The 20,593-nt window shown below is 22.1% G+C and overlaps 5 protein-coding genes across 7 annotated transcripts in view; 4 read left to right on the top strand and 1 right to left on the bottom strand.

Moving 5' to 3' along the window:
* The window catches only part of LOC102679932 (mitogen-activated protein kinase p38b-like), a 4,597-nt gene extending 3,708 nt beyond the window's left edge, over window positions 1–889 (top strand). The window contains exons 9-11 of the mRNA XM_006607408.2: window positions 1–25; window positions 151–324; window positions 401–889. The exon at window positions 1–25 is cut by the window's left edge and continues 12 nt beyond it. Coding sequence (XP_006607471.1) covers window positions 1–25; window positions 151–324; window positions 401–480 — 279 coding nt within the window. The 3' untranslated portion in view covers window positions 481–889. The remainder of the gene's footprint in view (window positions 26–150; window positions 325–400) is intronic.
* Window positions 890–1,209: 320 nt separating this feature from the next.
* On the top strand, window positions 1,210–3,007 carry LOC102680072. Its single transcript, XM_006607409.2, has 5 exons — window positions 1,210–1,817; window positions 1,895–2,067; window positions 2,194–2,452; window positions 2,581–2,701; window positions 2,765–3,007. Exons 1-5 carry the CDS (start codon window positions 1,482–1,484, stop codon window positions 2,974–2,976), a joined length of 1,101 nt encoding a protein of 366 aa, XP_006607472.1. The 5' UTR covers window positions 1,210–1,481; the 3' UTR covers window positions 2,977–3,007.
* Window positions 3,008–6,262: 3,255 nt separating this feature from the next.
* On the top strand, window positions 6,263–8,984 carry LOC102679520. The gene is made up of 3 exons (XM_031508198.1): window positions 6,263–6,480; window positions 6,992–7,827; window positions 8,979–8,984. Exons 1-3 carry the CDS (start codon window positions 6,393–6,395, stop codon window positions 8,982–8,984), a joined length of 930 nt encoding a protein of 309 aa, XP_031364058.1. The 5' UTR covers window positions 6,263–6,392.
* A 59-nt stretch (window positions 8,985–9,043) lies between these two features.
* On the bottom strand, window positions 9,044–12,469 carry LOC102679272 (trimeric intracellular cation channel type 1B.1). Its single transcript, XM_006607402.2, has 8 exons — window positions 12,155–12,469; window positions 10,642–10,798; window positions 10,356–10,451; window positions 10,173–10,261; window positions 9,853–9,940; window positions 9,667–9,787; window positions 9,445–9,602; window positions 9,044–9,308 (listed from the first exon to the last, which is right to left on the bottom strand). Exons 1-7 carry the CDS (start codon window positions 12,273–12,275, stop codon window positions 9,447–9,449), a joined length of 828 nt encoding a protein of 275 aa, XP_006607465.1. The 5' UTR covers window positions 12,276–12,469; the 3' UTR covers window positions 9,044–9,308; window positions 9,445–9,446.
* Window positions 12,470–13,027: 558 nt separating this feature from the next.
* On the top strand, window positions 13,028–17,731 carry LOC102678954 (endoplasmic reticulum metallopeptidase 1-like). 3 transcript variants are annotated; one of them, XM_006607401.2, is made up of 15 exons: window positions 13,028–13,311; window positions 13,652–13,679; window positions 13,754–14,300; window positions 14,368–14,495; window positions 14,582–14,713; window positions 14,833–14,953; window positions 15,043–15,348; window positions 15,425–15,654; window positions 15,741–15,921; window positions 16,022–16,206; window positions 16,289–16,444; window positions 16,546–16,751; window positions 16,851–16,963; window positions 17,045–17,220; window positions 17,313–17,731. In XM_006607401.2, the coding sequence occupies exons 2-15, from the start codon at window positions 13,677–13,679 to the stop codon at window positions 17,475–17,477; spliced, it is 2,649 nt and encodes an 882-aa protein (XP_006607464.1). In that variant the 5' UTR covers window positions 13,028–13,311; window positions 13,652–13,676; the 3' UTR covers window positions 17,478–17,731. The 3 variants fall into 3 exon arrangements, with proteins under 3 accessions (XP_006607464.1, XP_006607463.1, XP_006607462.1); XM_006607400.2 differs by having other exon boundaries at window positions 13,516–13,679; XM_006607399.2 differs by having other exon boundaries at window positions 13,513–13,679.
* The last annotated feature ends 2,862 nt before the right edge of the window (window positions 17,732–20,593 follow it).

Here is a 20,593-nt window from a genome sequence, read left to right as displayed (position 1 = left end):
GTTTTCCGCGGAGCCAATCCTTTAGGTAATTATTATATAAATTAGATCTTCTAAATTATAAAAATTTTTTTATAAAAATTGTAAAAATTTTTTTTATTATAAAAATTATTTTTATATATTAAATAAACATATCTTTATATTATTTTTTAGCTATAGATTTACTTGAATTAATGTTAGAATTAGATGCTGAGAAACGTATTACAGCAGAACAAGCTTTAGCTCATCCATATCTTGCACAATATGCTGATCCAACTGATGAACCAGTATCTTTGCCTTATGATCAAAGTTTTGAAGACATGGATTTACCTGTTGAAAAATGGAAAGGTTTGTTCTTTTATTTTAATATAATTTTAATTGGTAATATATTGATAATATAATAATTAATTTTTATTCTTTTTAGAACTTGTTTATCATGAAGTTATAAATTTTATACCTCAACAATTACCTACAATAGCTTCGGGTATTGAATCTACTTCGTAAAATTATGTTGATAGCATAAGTAATATATTAAGGTAGATTAAGTAAGATAGTATAGTAAGATAATCTTAATAATTAATAATTATAAAAAGAAATATGTATGTTATATACAAAAAATTATTGTATATAATATGATAAGAAATAGTTAATCATACAAATTTATTTGTATTAGAGGCAAAATGTATATTTTTGTTAATGACAATGTACAAGAAATGCTAATATTTTTCACCTTGAGTATATTAATTTAGAATATAAAACTACTGAACATATGATAAATTATACATATTTATAATTGTATATGAATCATATATTCACATGTTTGGATACTTTGAAGCTACAAGTGTACTTTAATAATTCAATCTAATTAAAATTTAAAATAATATTTTTCATAAAATCAAAATATTTAACATGACAAAACAAATTGATAAAAATAAGTTATAAAAATTTAGCTTCAAGGTGTTAGATTTTGTTCTATTCTATTTACCACTGGTTCTAGTCTGTAACAAAAAACATATTACATTGAATTCATGATTAAAAATAATTCTTATTTCACACAAAAATAATTTTTTAAAATAATTTAATCTGTAAGATACGTTATAATAATGCTTTTAACAACAAATATGCCTAAATAAATTTTTTGATCTTTGTATGTTGCTCGTTATTCGTATTATGTTATAAATTATTCATTTTATTATTTTATTATGTATACATTTATGAAAAAACAAGTTAAGAAGACTATATATTTCATGTATTCTTTCATTTTTTTTTTTTTTTTTCATATATATTTCTCTAAATTTTAATAATTTTTTTAACCTGTCTTGTATAATGTATAATCTAAACGCAATTCGCTCATCGCATTTTTTCAACACAGAAATTCTTGCTAAGAATTTTCGTATGAGCTCAAGATATGAACACAAAGCTTTTACGATATGTAAATTGTGGCATCAATGCAAGTGAAGGATTAAATAACCTGATTATGCTGCAAATGTTTAAAATAATTTATCATGCCAATTGCATGGACCGAAAGTTTAACATTGAGATTAGTAACTCTTTATAGTAAACACGAGTGTTTAAGAAATCCTTTTCACCCAAATTTTAGAAATAAACTATGTCGTTACAAAGCTTACAAAGAGATCGTGAATTCTATGAACGTTTGTGGTTTAACAGTTTGTGATTGTGTCAAAAGGATTACTTATGTAAAAGCTCAATATTGTTATGAATTGTCTAAAATTAGTGCTGCGATATCTTGTGAAAAGTTTTACAGTCCAACAATGAGCTGGTTTCCAATAGTACACCAATTATTTTTTCCATTTATAGCAAATTATAGTGATACCTGTGAGGTGTATATTACTCAATTATAATAAAATATATTATAAGAATTTTATTTATTTATCATAACAATTAACTTCATATTTAGAAATATGATGATAAAAGAGATACATTTAGAAACTACTGTGATGAAATACGCGATCAATACAGAATACGTTCAAATTCTGTAGAACAAAGAGTATTAAATAAGGATTATAATTATTCATATGCAACTTGTTATTGTGATAAATTGAATACAATTAAACCTCGTACTCGTATCAAGTAACTTATATTATTTATTATATATATGTATATTACATATATATCATATTGATAATATATAACATTAATATTATTATATTAACATTAATATTATGATAAAATATATTAAAATTTCTTTACTTTTAGAAAAGTAGAAAAATTTTTTATTCCGGATGAACATGAAGAAATTATTACTTCGCAATCTACAGATTGCAAAAATTTACATACGCAAAAAATAACTCGAATTGATGTTGCTAATAATACTAAGAAAAATATCAATACAGAGCATGCAACCCAAACCGAAATCTCTTATTTCAAAACTGCATGTACAACTTGCCAAGTGTGTATAGAAAATGAAATATCTAACACTGCGAATTTAATGACTATAATGATGAAAAATGATCCGGTAAATAGATTTTTATTGTCAGATTAAAAATTCTATTCTATAGATCTGAAAATAAATGTATAAGTTCTGTCCAAATATTTAATTTAGAGAATTTACAAATTAAATTAAATATAGAAAATAATTTTCAGAAAGATATTGGTCGTATAGATTATATTTTGGCAGAAAATGATATTAAAGAGGCAAGGAAAATCGATGAGTTTGACATGTTCGGCAAGAGTATTGCATTTCAATTGCGAAATATAAGTTTCGGTGAATATTAACACTGATATATTATAAAGATAATTATTAAAATGATATATAATTTATTTTTAGAAGTTGCTATTAAATTAGAGAAACATATACAAGATCTAATTGCTCAAGAACGTCTGGATAATATGAAATCAAGATATTTGGATTGTTATACATCTTCAACTTGTAGTGAATGTACACTATTACATAAGGAAATTACTTGTAGTTGCGGTCTTCCAGTTATCAAAATTAAAACCGATTCTTCTTATAACTTCGATTGTAAACAATGGAAATAAAAATTTACGAAATATTTATATTTGTCTAGTAATTAAAAAAAAAATTTGTCGAAAGATATAATATGTAAAACATAACATCATAATGTTAATTCATAAAATTGCAAGAAGAAAGTTAATAAAATAATATAAAATGATTTGACAAATGCTTTCGTTCGATGTATCGCGCGATCAAATTCAGTTGCATTCTTTAACCAAAATTGACTTTATTATGTGGATAGATTTAAAATTATAAATGTACATAAAATTATAAATACTGTTTTTTCAGTGATATTGTATTAAAATTTGTTGATAAAAATATTCTTATTACAAAATGTCATCCAAATGGAACGAGAAATTAGTGATTAATTTTTTAAAAGAATACAAGCAATATCCATGTCTCTGGAACCCTTATCATAAGAATTATTATAATTGTTACGAGAAGAATAAGGCATTGCAAAAAATAATCGATGACCTCAATATACCTGGCTTTACTGTAATTGATTATTTGCACCAAATCAAGAGTATAAGAGAAAAGTAATGTACGATCGGAATTTTTGGTAATGAATATTGTGGAAGAGATAAGCGAGAAAACAAAAAATATTATGATCGAGTGTAATTTGTTTTTATAATAATAAAATGATTATACAAGATGTTAATATATTCTTAGAATCACTTTGGAGAATCGATTCTAAAGATCAAAAAAACATAAAAGTCGGTATAAAAAAATATTGGTTGAAATTTACTTATTAAGTTATAAACATCTTAAATATATGAAAACAAAACGAAATGGCGAATGATATCATGTTTCTTAATATAAATTTAAATTGCTTATGATTTATAAATAAATTTCAATTGATATTTTTAAATATTAACTTTTATATCGATCTTTAAAATCTATTCTATTCAAAAGTGTTTCATATATTAATATTCTATATAATAATCATAATTCATATTATTGAATGAGAAAAAAAAATGTACAAATTCTTTCATTTATTATGATTCAAGTTAAAATATTTATTTTTAATTAAATTCATTAAGCTATTTATAGAAAAAAAAAAAAAATACATTTTTATATGTATTTCAAATTATTATATGTATATCAAATTTTTATATGTTATATGTTATTTTTTTTATATATTAATTTAGATTTAAGAATTATTGTAATCTTCTAGTGATTTTGAAAATAAAAAATTATATTTAATCTAAATTTTAAAAAATCAAAACAGATAATGAAAAGTAATAGATCGTAATAAAAATATATGAACTGTATTTGTTGTGAAAAACTAATTATTAAGTTTTGTTATTGAAGAGTTTAAGATATTTTTAAATTAATTATTTTTTAAATATTTATATATAAATATTTAAAATTATTATATATAATTATATATATAATTTTATATTATTATATTATATAATTATATATAAAAAGAAATGAGAATCAAATTTTTATTGTACATAAATACAGATATAAAATGGAGCAAATGAAGATGATCAAAACTCTACAACAATCTCAACAAGAATATAAATCACCATTTTGTTGGTATGATATAGTAGCAGATATGTTGGTGAAAGTAATCGCAGACGAGGAAAGAATCCAGCAACGAGAAACAACTCATTTGAACAGGAAAAATAATCTGAATACAATAATAAAAGAAAAAAAAATAAGATATGTTCCTTGTTCACAATTTAAACCAAAGGAGAATTATTTAATAGATCGAAAAGATCATCCATCACTTTTAAGACCAACTAGAGATACCGAGTTTGAAACAATGGGTAAAAAAAATTATTTTAAAATAAAAACAATTAAATATAGATGCTTCATTTTTTTTATAATTTTAGAATATCCTGAGTTTGTTTCAAAACCTTCAATGGATTGTAAACTTAATGATATTTCTTCTTTAACAAAAAATTATGAGAATTATGAATCACCATTTTTAAAATGTCCATTATGTGGTTGGGAAGATATAAAATATAAGGAAATTGAGGAAAACTCAAAAAAAGATTATACTTCTTGTTCTGGATATAATAAAGACATTTTTGGAGTTTATACTAATTGTGCTGGATGTGACAAAGTTACACGTGATAGTACATATGAATATTATAAATTAATTTATATTTTTTTATAAAATGAAAATTATCTGAAAATTTTGTCAACTTAACTCTTTAATTACGAAATAATAATTTGAAATTTCTGTTTTATTGAAACATGCTATATATTTATTGAAGAAATATAATTTATGCAGCTAATTTAAATTTATGTATTTTATCTAGATCTGGGCAACACTGATCTATCGATCTATTATTCAAAAAAAGATGTGAATTATTCTGGAGATTCCGAAATTTTACAGGAATTACCAAAACATACATCTAATGGAAATTTAATAACAACAAAATCTAAATCAATATCAGTAGAATCTGTAAAAGAAAAACAATATCTAAAGACATATACAAATGCAGAAGTACAATATAGTATTGATTCTAAAAAGAGTTCAAAATATGATATAGAAACACCAATGCAAATAAATATTCCTGTAATGACAGATAAATTACAGCTTGATACTATAAAAGCTTCTACTCATCTAAAAATAATTTTATCAGATCAAAATAAATCTTTAAAATCAAAATCACTCGCAATAGAAAGTGCTTTTCAAAATATGAAATTTATAGAGAGTAAAATTATACAGAGTGCAAAATTAGAAACATCTACGAAAGAAATACAAGTTTCTGAAAATATTCATCAACTCGAAAAAAAAGAAATAGATACTAATACGATTAATTATAATGATAAAGAAGTGCAGAATACAGTTTGTATAACAAATGGAATAAAAAAATCTGTTTCACTTCAAACTTTAAATCAAGTTGATCAAAAAGAAAATCAAACTGATAAATATAGGAAAAATTCTACAGAATCAAAAGAAGTATTAGTTAATATTATAGATCAAATTTCGAAAGGAATACAAACTACTATTTTTGTATCACGAGGAAATTTAACTTGTCATATATCTTTACAAAATATGACAGAAACTGGAACTACTATGTCCATACACCAAATTCGTAATATTGGTTGTGTAACAAAAGAAATTAAACAATTTAAATCGAACTTTGTACAGTGCGTTTCTAAAGAAAAATTTCCATCTTTAATTCAATCCAAATCATGTAATTCTGTGACATATATTCAAAATATGGATTTGAAACATTGTGTAAAAAAAAAAAGTAAGCATTTTGATTAGATGTTTATTTGGAACTTTTTGTAAAATATAGTATGATAAGAATTATATATTATGTAATATATAATTCTAATAATATATAATATTTTATTATAAAATATTATATTAATAAAATTATTTTAATTAACAACACAAGAATCTGAAGATTCATGTTTAATAGACACGTGTCCACAAAATATATTACATCTTTGTAAAGAAGATCCTTCCGTGATGTCACTTTTACAACAACTTTTGCAGAATATATTATTCATACATGAAGAAAAAACGCAATGTGGAAAATTAAAGAAACAAATTGATTGTAAGTTATAATCTAAAATTGTTATAATCTAGAACATAAATTTTTATTCATTGTTAGCATAAAAAATAAGTTCCAGAAACTTTTAAAGATTTTCAAATCATTTTCGAATTTAAAGTTTATCGGATAATTTAGCAAAAAAGTTATAATATAATTAATATGTTTTAAATAAATAACTTTATATATCTTTTTTTTATAAAATTGATATTTGTATATTACTTTTATATTGCTATTGTACTTTTAACATTTTAGTTTTCAAAAAAAAAAGAAATTATATTTAAATCTATTCATATAAATTAAATTTTTATAAGATATAATTCTTATAATTCCTATGCTATCATCATATTATTCATATATTACGAATGATTCAAAACACAACACTTATTGAAAACTTATTCATTCGGAACATAATATTAATTTATTATATATTTATATATATAATAATATTAATATTATTATTATTAATTTATTAATAATTAAAATTTATTAATATTTGCAATATAACAAGCGTTAATTTCAGATGATTATAAATATTATCCGAAAGAGAACTGTTTAATCAATGCAACAAAAATGGTGTCAGCAATCAAAAGTCATATCATGATGCTAGAATTGAAAGATATCAAGGAACTGAAAGAATCCTATCAAAAATTAAGTACAAAATCATTTCCTCAAAGAGTTCAAAAAAAACCCAGTTTAAAAAAAATTGACACCTCTATCTGTAACAATAAATTGATAATGACTGAAGAAATATTTGTGCCATTATTTCGATCTACAAAACAGGATGAAAAACAAAAAATAATGGACAAAACATTAATATTGGATAGGAAAAAAAAGTTTTTAATGGCAGATAAAAATGTTTGCACTTATTTAAATTGCAAAGATATTGGTATCAATGGATCGTTTCATCGTGATATACAAATTCAAAGTGATTCTCAATTGTTCAAAGATTCTGCATGCTTAGCAAGAGATATAAAACAAAGAATAAACGTAGGTGTTCAAAAACGAGATCCTATATTGGTTCGAGTGATTAAATGCAATGAAAATCAAGCAATAATAAGATCGGATAAAGAAACGTTAACTATGATGACAGATTTGAATTATGGAAAGAAATATATAAGTAAACGAATAGAAACATGTGGTCGATCTACTTGTATTCCATCTACTATTTGTAGAAAATTGAGCGAAGCTAATTTAAAATATGCTCTTTACAAGGAACGTGCAAATCAAGAAATCGATAATTATCATAAACAGTCATTTAAGAATAATATATGCGATATAAATTGTAAAAATAATATATTTTATGACTGGACTGATGTAACAAATGATGTTAATTCGAAAATTCCGATGTGTGTAAGATCGCAGAAATATATGTATGCAAGAAATAAATAATTAAATATTAGAATTACTTTTACATAATATTAATAATATGATTGGTATAATGATGCTCAAAATTTGATTTATTAAATTTATTAAATTGTTAAATTTTATAACAAAAAATATAAATATGTATTTAGAAAATATAAATGTCTTTGAAATAATCTTGATGTTTTTAATTTTTTTGAATGCTTATATTTTATTCTTATTATATATTTGTGTTCTTTTAAACTTTTTTCTAAAAAATAATATTTTTATAATTATTTTGTTTTTTACATTAGTATATATTAAGAGAATGATAAAGAATGATTAAGATGGTAAAAAAAAAGAATATAATATGGAAGAACAAACTTCATTTTATTATATGAAAATGTATAACATTTTGTCAATTGGAATATTATATGAAAATTACATCATTTAATTTTCATAGTAAATGAATATTCACATTGAGTTGAGAGAGATAAACTCTTTATATGTGTGTATGATAAATACCAATTGTTTGTATTTAATTATAATAAAATAGTATAAAAAAGTTTTACTTTTCTTCTTGTTGATTACTCCTACATTTTTATCATACTAAATTTTATTGTTATTTGTTTTATTATCTGAAGTTTTATTGTTCGAATATTACCTTAATTTTATTAACCTGAGTATGTACGATAATTAATAATTATTTGTTTACAATGTACAAGATATCAGAAAGTAAAATATATCAGAATTAAAATAAAACATTAATAAGTTTTAACATATTTAAAAATTGCACTTTTCCTTAATAAAGAAATGTTGTATTAATGACATTTTTACCATTGCTAAGATGTTGTATATATATATGTAAGAATAATTTTGCGTATATACAAGATGTTCACGCTATTAGTTTTTAGCATTTTTTTTCGCAAGAAATAAATTTTTGTTTCATTATTCTATTGCATAAAAAAACAGTGAATTTTTGCATTTTTTTCATTTAAAAATTTTTTTATTTTTTTTTAAAATTTATCGCTTGAGAGAAAAACATTGGCAACTAATAGAGTAAACATTCAGTATATATGTACATATTATTAAAAAATCAACAAGAGATACATTTTTAACTTTTACAATATTTTTATATGAATAATTTTATATTTTTATAGAAATAACGAATTTAATCGTTACATAATGTTAATTTGATAAAATTTAATTAATTATAAAAAGACAATTATATTAACAAGTTTTATATTCTCAACAGAAATAATACTGTTGATATTATTAATAATGGAAGTCATACTCCTCAATATATATCACTTATAATTATTAAAATATGTTTAATAAATTATTGTACTTTCAATATTTAATGATTTGTCCATGGTCATATTTAATAAAACATGCGAATATCGTTTGACTAATTTAAATTAATATCATTCATTGATTCTTAGTGAATTAAATCATTGCAAATATTAAAATCCATTTTGGAGAAATTGTACCTATAAAAAGAAAATAAGAGAAATTATTTTAAATGTTACATTGCATAAATTTGATAGATTTTAAATGAATTGAAATTATATAATAGTAAAATTATAAGTAATATTATCTAATATTACATAAATAAAGTTTACAAACATTTAATCCTTTTTTTTGGCATCTGCTTTCTCGTCTTTAGCTTGGCCTCGGCCCAGCAATTTGGCTAACGAATCCCAAATTCCTCCGAGGAATAACGCACAGAATAGATTTTCGAATGGTACAAATGGATCATGAATTCCAAGTAGTATAGATGATAGCTAAAATGAAATAAATAATAATTGAATTTAATAGCAAAAATATTAAAAATTACATTTTATTTACCTTGAAATACACGAAGAAAATAACGATACCAAAATAAACTAGTGCGTGAGGTGCCGAAATAAGATCAGTCTTTTTGTCTAGGACGAAAATAATGGATGCAACCATTGATGCTTTTGTAGGGCTAAATAATAAAATTTTATATTTATTTTAATTTCACTTTATGAAAAAGAAATAAAATAAACATACAAACTAGGTTGCATAAATTCCATAGCAGTTGGAGTCCACACTCCCCGTATAAGTCGTTCAAAAAGTTTTGTAAAACCTGCTCCATTTCCTGAAATTAAATATATTTATTATATATATTTATATTTTAATATATTTATATCTAAATATTTATATTTTTTATATATATTTATATTTTCTATGTATATATATATATTTCTATATATATATATATACATATATACTTATATATATATTTAGAGATATATATATATTTTTTTTATATATATTACATATTTGAATATTTTTATTTTTATTTTTATATACTTAATATTAGAATTTACCTTTGAGTGTTCCAATTAATACCATAATAAGATATGCATTTGGATAAAGTTTTCCTGCATGAGTTACTCCATCATATACTTTTTTACACCTGTAAATTATAGAAAACTAATATAAATATGTTATATAAAAGATAATGGTATTAAAAAATAAAATAACAAATAATTATTTATTTTTTTACATACCTATATATTTCTTTCATAGTAGCACATACAATTTTTACTGGTAAAAATTTAGCAATTTTATATCCAATATCAAATGGTGTATAAAATATCACATACCTGTAAATTTTGCAATTAATATTATATATAAATATTTTTTAGAGTTCAATTAAATATATAGAAAAATTTTAATTTATTAAAAATTTATTAAAATTATTTAATTTATTAAAGTAACCGAAATAATTTCCATACAAAATATTTATAATTTAAAATTTAATAAGTTATCTTTCTATTATATTTTTATACTAACCAAACAATGGTTGCTACTATTACTTGTGGTGTGTTTTTTAAAGGTGCAAGAATAGGTTCTCCTAAAAGACCATTGCATAGCATACCACTTGCAAATACTACCAACATTGTTGAAAGCCAACATGATAGAGGATGTTTCCGAGAAAATGCTTGAGCACCTATTATTAATAGAATTATATATAAATATAAATTAGCAAAAAAATTATGAAATTCAACAAAGTTTTACAATGTATAAAATGTAATAAATTAATATAATACTCTATTTTTTTAAATTTTATATATTTATTAAATAAATACTTTTATATAAAAAAATAAAAATTTAATTTACAAATATTTAAATTGCCACAGAATTTTATTTTTATAATACACCATGAAATATTAAAGAGATATACTGTTTCAACTAGGTCGCTTGGAATCCTTACAAGTATACATTATATGCATTCATGCAAACATAATACCAGCTTGTCATAAACATGAAAATAATATTATTTAATATATTTTAAAGATTTTGATATCAATAGCAAGATATTAATTATAAAAAAAAATTCATTAAAATGTATATAATATATAATATATATAATAAATAAAATGTTATAAGTATTAAATTAATAAGAAATTAAATTAACAAGATATATACAAGATTTTTTAATTATTTATTTTTTAAAGATTGGTCTTTCACATTTTACTGCATAAAAAAAGTTATGGAATAACACTTTCATTAATTTTCAAAATATTCTTATATAATATGTTTCTATATTTTTATTAAATATTTATAGAATTATAATATAATTTATAATATATATTTTTATATAATTTAAAATAAATATAATAGTATAAAAAATCATATAAGATAAAAATTGAAGCAAAAAATTGAAAAAAAATTTGGCGTATCCACAAGGATGTATACTGAAATAGATTAGCTCATTGAATGTCACAAAGTAAGATTATTATAATTGTGCCAGATACTATATGAAAATAATTATAGACAATATGATGAAAACTTTTTTCTTTGATTTTTAATCTTCTTATTTAATGTTAAATTGAGAATAATATAGAAATAGAGTAAAAAAAGAAATTTTTAAAATATTATTTTTGTCCCATTTCTATATTGTTAATAATGTTAAGTATATTACATTAATTTTTATTACATTCTAAAAAATTATAGTTCAATAATATATTTTGAAATATACTTAATTTAATATATTTTAAATATGTATAATCTTATATATAATTTTATAGAAAATTAATAAAAATATTTAAAATAATGATGAAGCTTTAGCGTTCAATTACGAATAAAAAATATACAAAATATTTTTTTAATTCTACTGAATTTTAAATGAGAGAGAAAGCTTAATAGATAATAGAAAATAACAAAAAAGATAAACATATAAGAAGGTAAGGATGTTAAAAAAGAATAGAAAGAAATGGTAGGGAGCGAAACATAATCTTAGAAAAGGTATAAGCTGAATCTGGGCAGATTAAATTTAGAATTCGTCGGGTAGGCTTGAGCTTACCGGGTCCTAAATCTTCTCTGACGTGTAATGCACAGAGTACGCAGTGTGCAATATCAAAGTACGGAAACATTTTCAATTTAATGACCTGATTGGCCATATCCAGGAATGCTTCGGGATCCATTTCGATTGATTTCTATTTTTTTCACAATTAACTCTTCAGTTTCGTTTACAAAAACCGTATCTTTTGATGTTCAACAATTTTCGATTTTGAAACAAAGTCACAAGCGCCCGCGAACGACGCTAGCTATGCGCTGTCTGCTAGACTTAGTCGTCTGCTAGTTATGGAAGCGATTCCTACTATTAGAATCTTATCGTTGAACGAACAAATTTTGTGGCTTCATTAAATCTCGTTCCTACAGATGGCAGTAAACGATTGGATTTGCATTTTTTATCGTACTTTTTTGAAAAAATTTTAAATTAATTATTCAAAATTAAATTTTCATTTTATTATTTAGTAGAAGAGAAAAAATTAATATTTTTAAAATTTAATTATATTGATGATTTATTTATTGTCTTTTTTTTATATTCTATATTTTTTTATTTTGAAATATAATTTTGAAATATATAAATAAATTCTAGAAACTTATTTACAATTAAATAAATAATGATATTTTATTTTGCTTATTTTAAAAATGATTATATATTTATATAATTTTATAGTATTTTTCTTTTATTTTAATAGCATCGATAATATAAATTACACACATAATAAAAATATTTTTCATTCATAAAATTATTTTTTTATTTATTATTTTATAAATTACTATTTTATATTTCGATTGCTCTTTGTCTTAAATAGCTATAAATTATACCGTGATATATATTCTATTTTTGCTAACTTTTCTATAATGCTATATTCAGATATATGTATATAAGTATGATTTTATTCGTATTAGCAAGTATCGAGTAACCTACCTAACAATCGTCTATACAAATCTTTATTCAAAAAATATGATGTGGTTATCTAATCGTAGTGGTACATGAATGCACGTATAAATACATTTTATCTAAATGTATTTTTATGGAGATTAAATCGATTGATAACAATGATCCATGATATATTAACGTGGAGTCATGGAGGAATAAATTTGAACTAACGAATACGAAATTGTGCCAATTAAATAAGAAATATAGATATAAGAAAGATACAACGAAAGGTGGGCATTATACTTATTTAATTATTATATTTTAAAAATTAATTTTGCATAATAAAAAATTACAATAATAAAATTTTTATGTAAAATTTTTGCAAGAAATATTATATTATATACGATTGTTTGAAATCATATTTGATTACAAGTACGATAAAAAGAAAATTAATAAAATTTTGTATGTTTTTTTATTTGTTTCATATGAAGAAGAAATAACAAGAAATAATACAAATTTTCTTTGCATGAAACAATTTGTAATATATGTGATTAATGTATCATATAAAATTGAATATTGTGGTTCATCTCTGAGTTAATTTTAATTCAAAAACTTAATTTCTTTTCAAAGTGCCTTTTATATTTGAATACAGACAATGGTAAGATTATTTTTCATTCATTTTGATTAATATAATTATGTTTTTCTTTATATATTAACAATGGTAATTTTCAGAGAGACGGAATAAGATTACGTCAACATGTCTCTAAAAGATCTACTAGTGATGTGTTATATGAGGATAAAGCTTCTTCAAAGAAGAAAGAAGTACTGCCAAATGAAACTCAACATTTACTTTTTCTTTTTACATTTTATCTTTTTGTGTCCATTATTATTATTACATTTGAAAAGAAATTACCTGAACCATTAACAATAAATAAAGAAGGTTTATATCCTGGAAGATTTATTGCTGAAAGAGCACATAATCATCTTTTGAATATTACATCTATTGGACCACGAATTGTTGGAAGTTATGAAAATGAAGTATTGGCAATTAAATATTTAACTAATATCATTAATAATATAGTTAAAGGAGCCAATGAGAATCATAAGATTCTAGTCAATGTAACCAAGCATAGTGGAGCTTTTCCTTTAAAATTTTTAGATGGAATGACAAATGTATATAGAAATGTTCAAAATGTCATTGTTAAAATTGGTCCTCATAGATCTACTCAGAGTAGTTTATTGATAAATTGTCATTTTGATACTTTTCCAGAAAGTCCTGGTAATGATTATGAAAAAATTTTATTTAATAATCAATAATTAAATATTAAATTAATTTTTTTTTTTAGGTGGATCTGATGATGGAGCTAGTTGTGCTGTGATGTTAGAAATTTTACGTGTAATTAGTCATAGTTCAAAATTATTAAAGCATAACATTATATTTTTATTTAATGGTGCTGAAGAAAATTTATTACAGGTATATTAATTATATATAATATAATTACATTATATAATCATTGACAAATGAATGAAATTTAATTAATCTTTTAAAAAATTATACAGGCTTCCCATGGCTTTATAACACAACATCCTTGGGCTAAAGAAGTGCGAGCTTTTATAAATTTAGAAGCTTGTGGTGCTGGTGGTCGCGAATTATTGTTTCAGGCTGGACCTGATAGTTCTTGGATGCTTCAAGTACCATTGAATAATAATAATAATAATAATAATAATAGTAATAGTAGTAATAGTAGTATAAATTATCTTATACTTGTTATTATTATAGATATTTTAATATATTTTTATTTTTTTTATAGATATATGCTACATCTGTTCCTTATCCTTATGCATCATCCTTAGCTCAAGAAATCTTTGAAAGTGGCATTGTACCTGGAGATACTGATTTTCGAATATTTAGAGATTTTGGAAATGTTTCTGGTATTCATTTTATATTATCTATTTTAATTTTATACTCTTTTTTATTTTTTAGATATTTATATATTATATATATATTTAAAAAATTATAGGCCTTGATTTTGCATGGGCAACTAATGGTTATGTATACCATACTAAATTTGATAATATTCACCAAATACCATTAGGATCTTTACAAAGAACTGGAGATAATATTCTTGCTTTATTACAAGGAATAATATTAGATAATTATTTATCCGAAATACCATTTCAAGATCACACAGGAAATCCTGTATTTTTTGATTTCTTAGGTACATTTGTTATCAGATGGCCTCAATATATGGCATGTACAATTAATATTATTAGCATAATCGTTAGTATATACTCGATATATTTAAATATACAAAATGCTCGTCGAGGTACGTATATGTAGTATTAAATCAAATTTATTAACATATAATTTTAATGTAATCAAAATTTTAAATTTTAATTTAGATACGAAAAAATCAATATATTTAAAACATTTATTATTATGTACCGGAGCAATAATTGTTTCATGGCTAATATCTATACTTTCATGCACATTAATCGCACTTATTCTTACTAAACTTGGAAAAGTTATGAGTTGGTATGCAAGACCAGCATGGTTATTTTTTCTATATGTGGTTCCAACTATTTTCATATCAATGACATTTTTTTTATTCATTGGTTCACGTCAAAAAAAGGCAAGTTTATAATAATATTTTAAAATATATATATTACGGATATTCTTAGTTTTATAAATCTTTTAATTTTGATTAATGTTTTATAGGAAGTTAAATCTGCATGGATTTTATATCAAATATATTGTGATTCATATTCCATAATATGGATATCTGTTCTTTCTTTTTGTGTTGTATTTGAGATACGATCTGGTTTTATACCATTACATTGGGTTGTATTTCCTACTGTTGGAAATATAATTCGATGTAATTTCTTTAACAAATGGAGAGGTATATATAATTTTATCAATGAATTATTTTATCATGGAATTATTATAGTGAAATTAATGTTATTCTTAATTATGTTATTTTTAATTCATTTTGCTCATAGGTTGGAAATGGCTGTTTTATTATTTAATAACGACATGTTTACCTTATATACAATCTTTTTATTTAATAATCGGAGCTCTTTATCTTTTTATACCTATAATGGGACGATCTGGTAGCAGTATAAATTCGGAAGTTGTTATGGCTAATATGTTATGCATCCTCTTTTCTCTGCTACTTAGTTTCACGGTATATTGTTAAATTATTAAGCCATTTAAAAAAAATCTTTTTTATTATATCATAAAAATCTAATATAATATTCTATTTTTAGTTACCATTTGTACTTTTAATAAAAAATGCAGAGAGAATCTTAAGTGTATTAATGGGAATATTTTTAATAACTATAGGAGTATTAATTTTAACTCCACTTGGTTTTCCTTATAGTGGTGATTTATCATCATTAGCACCAGAACGATTTATGATTGCGGTAATCTTTATAATTAAATTCTGATTGATTTATAATTGAATTAAATAATTGAAATGATTGATAATTTTATAATAAAAAATATTTGATTTATATATATTCAGCACACACAAAAACAATATTATGATGTTGATGGTAATTTACGTTATTCTGGAACGGGATATTGGATAGCTGATTTAGATATGAATAGTCCACATAGTGTAGAAGCTGTAGTACCTGAAATAGGTGCAGTAATGTCAACAATAAAAGATTGTGAAAAAGAATTATATTGCGGCCTACCATATTTTATGCCTGTTACAACATTTTTATGGTATTTTTAATATACTCAACATTATATTATTTTAAAAAATATTAGAGAAAATTTAATCAAATAATACTTAATAATATAATATAAAAATATTTTAAATAGGAAAACAAGTTGGATTCCAGGCCCTGCTCCATTAATTAGCATTCCAACAAAACTTGAACTTATTTCAAAGTCTATAAAACAAAATATTGTTAGTTTTACTTTTAATGTTACAGGTAATTCTTTTATTATCATATAAATTAAATAAATAAATAAAGAGAAGAGAAAATAAAAAAAATCAATTAAAATTTTACTAGGTCCGGATCATATAAGTATAATTTTATCTCCATATAAAGGGGTTCATTTACAGAAGTGGTCTATTTTAGAAGGGAAACCATTAGAAGGACCTAAATGGAACAATAGAGAAACATATTTTATTTATTATTCTTGTGCATCTGACTGTGTTCCTTTTACATTTTCTCTTGAATTGAATGTAAGTAAACTATGAAACTCTTATAAATAAATGAATGAATGTGTATTAATTTCGCTAATAATATTTTTAATATTTATGTATTTCTTATATAGATAAATAATATGCCGAAAACTCCATGCTTATCAATAGCACTAGGTGGTCATTTTTTACATGGTGAACACCAAACATCTTTAAGATTCAAACGATTCTTAGCACAATTTCCATCTTGGTCAGTCGTCACTCCATGGACAGCAACATATACTTCTTGGCAATTTTAATAAGTAACATACAGAACTAATTCTCTCTTGAATCTTTACTGAATGCTTAGAGAATAGTTTACTGAATATTGTAAGAATAGTCAATGATAGCCTAATGAAAACGGCATTGTACTACATGTTATATAGACATTTACAAGATATATAATATTTAATAATACAAATTATAAGCTTAAAAATTAAAATAATCTTATATTATTTGTTAATTTTTTGCAATTGCAATATAACGAAAAGTTACAGTCTATATTTAAAGATAGGAAAAAAAAAGAAGAAAAATATATTCAGGATGGAATATTTTTCATTCTATTTATATAAATTTTTTACTAGTATATTATTAAATAGATTAAAAGAATTTTCAAGGTAGACCTAAGTTAGAAATAAAAAAATTCGAAAAATTTCGATTTTCTTAATTATAGTCATGGTAGGATACTATAATTTAGCATATCAAAACTGTATGCCTTAGATTTACAACTATATGTAATTCTTAAATGCTAGAATAATAATTTCCGTAGACTAACTAATCTGTAACAGCAGATAGTGAATCGAAGAAATTGAAATATTGAAAAATCATCGCTATGCGATAATTATCTTTGTATTGCGATCTCTATTAAGGACACTATTTAATGATTATTCTTCTATCTTGAATGATCGATATATGCATTTTATGAATCCAGTTAAAGCACAAATGTTATAGTCTGCTTTATTATGCGTTATACTAAGATTTATTTAGGTTTAATTTAGGATAAAATTAATCTATAAGAATTCCGATTTCTTCACTAATGAATTTTATAGTTATTACATATGTCTTATATATTTATTTCTCTTTTAATGTTTCGTTGGTTTTTTTGTTACAATTGTTTAGAATGAGAACCATATCATAATTGATTAAAAGATGCTTATATTAGAATTTAGTAATGTAATTTGTTAAAGGATTGTTTTATTAATTTATTTTTTTTAAAAAAGAAAATTTTTTTATTACTTCATTCGTTTTCATTTACATTTGTTGTTGTCAAGAGACTGAATTTATTTTAATTGTTGTTGATAGTTGTTAGTATATATTAAATTTCATTTTTGTACTATTTAAATAACTCAATTTGCATAGTATATTAATCAGTAAATAGTTGAAAAGTTAAATGAATATAATTAAGAAATATTTATCGAACATTTTCAAATTTAATTATAAGAAAATTATGCCAATATTGATAGCCAATCACATAGTCGGATGTAAGTTTAAAGTATTATTAGGAGATAGTATGCGAGAAATTTAAATATATTATTATAGTACTTTTACACAAATGTAAAAGAAAAACATATTTAAATGCATGTATGTTCAACTCGTTATGTGATAACATTAGAAGATTTAATTTTCTATAATTGATAATCTATAAATTTGAATTCAATTTTAATATATATTATTAATTAAAAATTTTCTTAGTCAAATATTGCAATATTTTGAAATTTTATTTCTATTTTTTTTATTGTGATTTATCTTATAATTGACTAAATATTTAAAAATTTACATATGAAAAATATGTAAATAATGTTTAATTTTCATTGTTAAACACGTTAATTATATAATTTTTATTGCACAAGTGGTTACAACTTTATTATGAATGATATCGCACAGTTAAGTATCAAAATAATATTATTATTGGATTTTTATTTCTGCACTTATTCATTTTACAAAAATTTCTATTATTCGAAATATTTTCATTATTATTTACAATAATAATTGATAATAATGACGATCACTAAATATCACAAGAATTTTGTTGTCATTCATATATGTATTTATTTGTTTTTTTCGAGAATGTGCTTAATTATTTACATAATTCTTCTTTTTAATGTTCACGTTGTAATTTTATATACGGGTAATGCTATTGTTATTTAATGTTTCTTAGCAAACAAATGAAGTTTTACACGAATGAAGAATAAAAGTGTTGATATTTGAATTTTCTTGTTTATTCCCTTTAATTTCTTTTTTTTTTTTTGTAATTTGATAATATCTCAAAATTAATAATTTAGAAACAAAATAAAATATCAAATTATTATGTTTATAGACTAATAATAGAATTTGCTTTAATAATTTTTCGCAATTGTTAGACATAATATATATATATTATAGAATCATTCATTGTTACTATTGTCCATTGATTGATCATATCAATTTCCTGTTTTCGTAATCATTGATTACATGTGCAATCCAAGTGAATTCTATTATTCTGAATAGTACATTACAATTTTGACAATATTTTATTTAACAACTTTTTTCATTTTTAAATTCAAAAAATGTTCAATTTTAAAATTTAGAGATTATTAAATTATATAATTAAAAAATATTGAAATATTAAAAATTTGTAATTTTTTAATTCAAATATTTCGAAATATTAAAATTTTAATTTTAAAACAATAAAAAAAAAATAATTTTCAAATATTTATTATTATAAATTTCAAACTTTTAAATTTATAAATATATTAATATCGATAAATATCGATAAATGTATTTCTAAATTTTTAAATTTTCAAATATTTAAATTATATTTAAAATCATTATGAAAAGCATAATATGTATAAATTTTAATTATTCATTAAGTATTCAATAACAATGTCTAATAATCCATTACTGTGGCGAATTCTTCACATTTAATTAAAAATTATTTCAATAATTCTATTTTATTCTTATTTATAATTTAATCTATGAAAACTTTTATTATTTTATATTTAATAAAAAATAAAATAAACATTCTATTATTACTTCAATAAATTCGTTGTCATATTATTATTAAATGTTGAAGAATAATCTTGAAATTTTTCTAGATCTTCCAATGATCTTCGATTTCTGTAAAAATTCATCAAATTTTAAATTCTTTGCTTTTTCTTTTCAATTTTCATTTTTTCTTATACGATTTCGTAAGAAATGTGTCAATATTGACGCACTGGCATCCTGTAAGACGAGACCGATTTCCTGGTCGAGGCGACACTGATCTGCAAACGGGTCGTGGTATTCGACTCGCGAGCCACGAACCGTGAAAACGGTCTGATAATCACAACTAAGATACGTTGATTTATCATAATGTGGGATACCTGGTTATATTTGGTGATAGATCGTTAGAGACATC

This window comes from Apis dorsata, unplaced genomic scaffold (genome assembly GCF_000469605.1).
Source record: "Apis dorsata unplaced genomic scaffold, Apis dorsata 1.3 scaffold_5, whole genome shotgun sequence".
Taxonomy (NCBI): Eukaryota; Metazoa; Arthropoda; class Insecta; order Hymenoptera; family Apidae; genus Apis; species Apis dorsata.
Note: the sequence above shows the minus strand (reverse complement) of the source record. Positions and strands in the feature narration are given on the sequence as shown.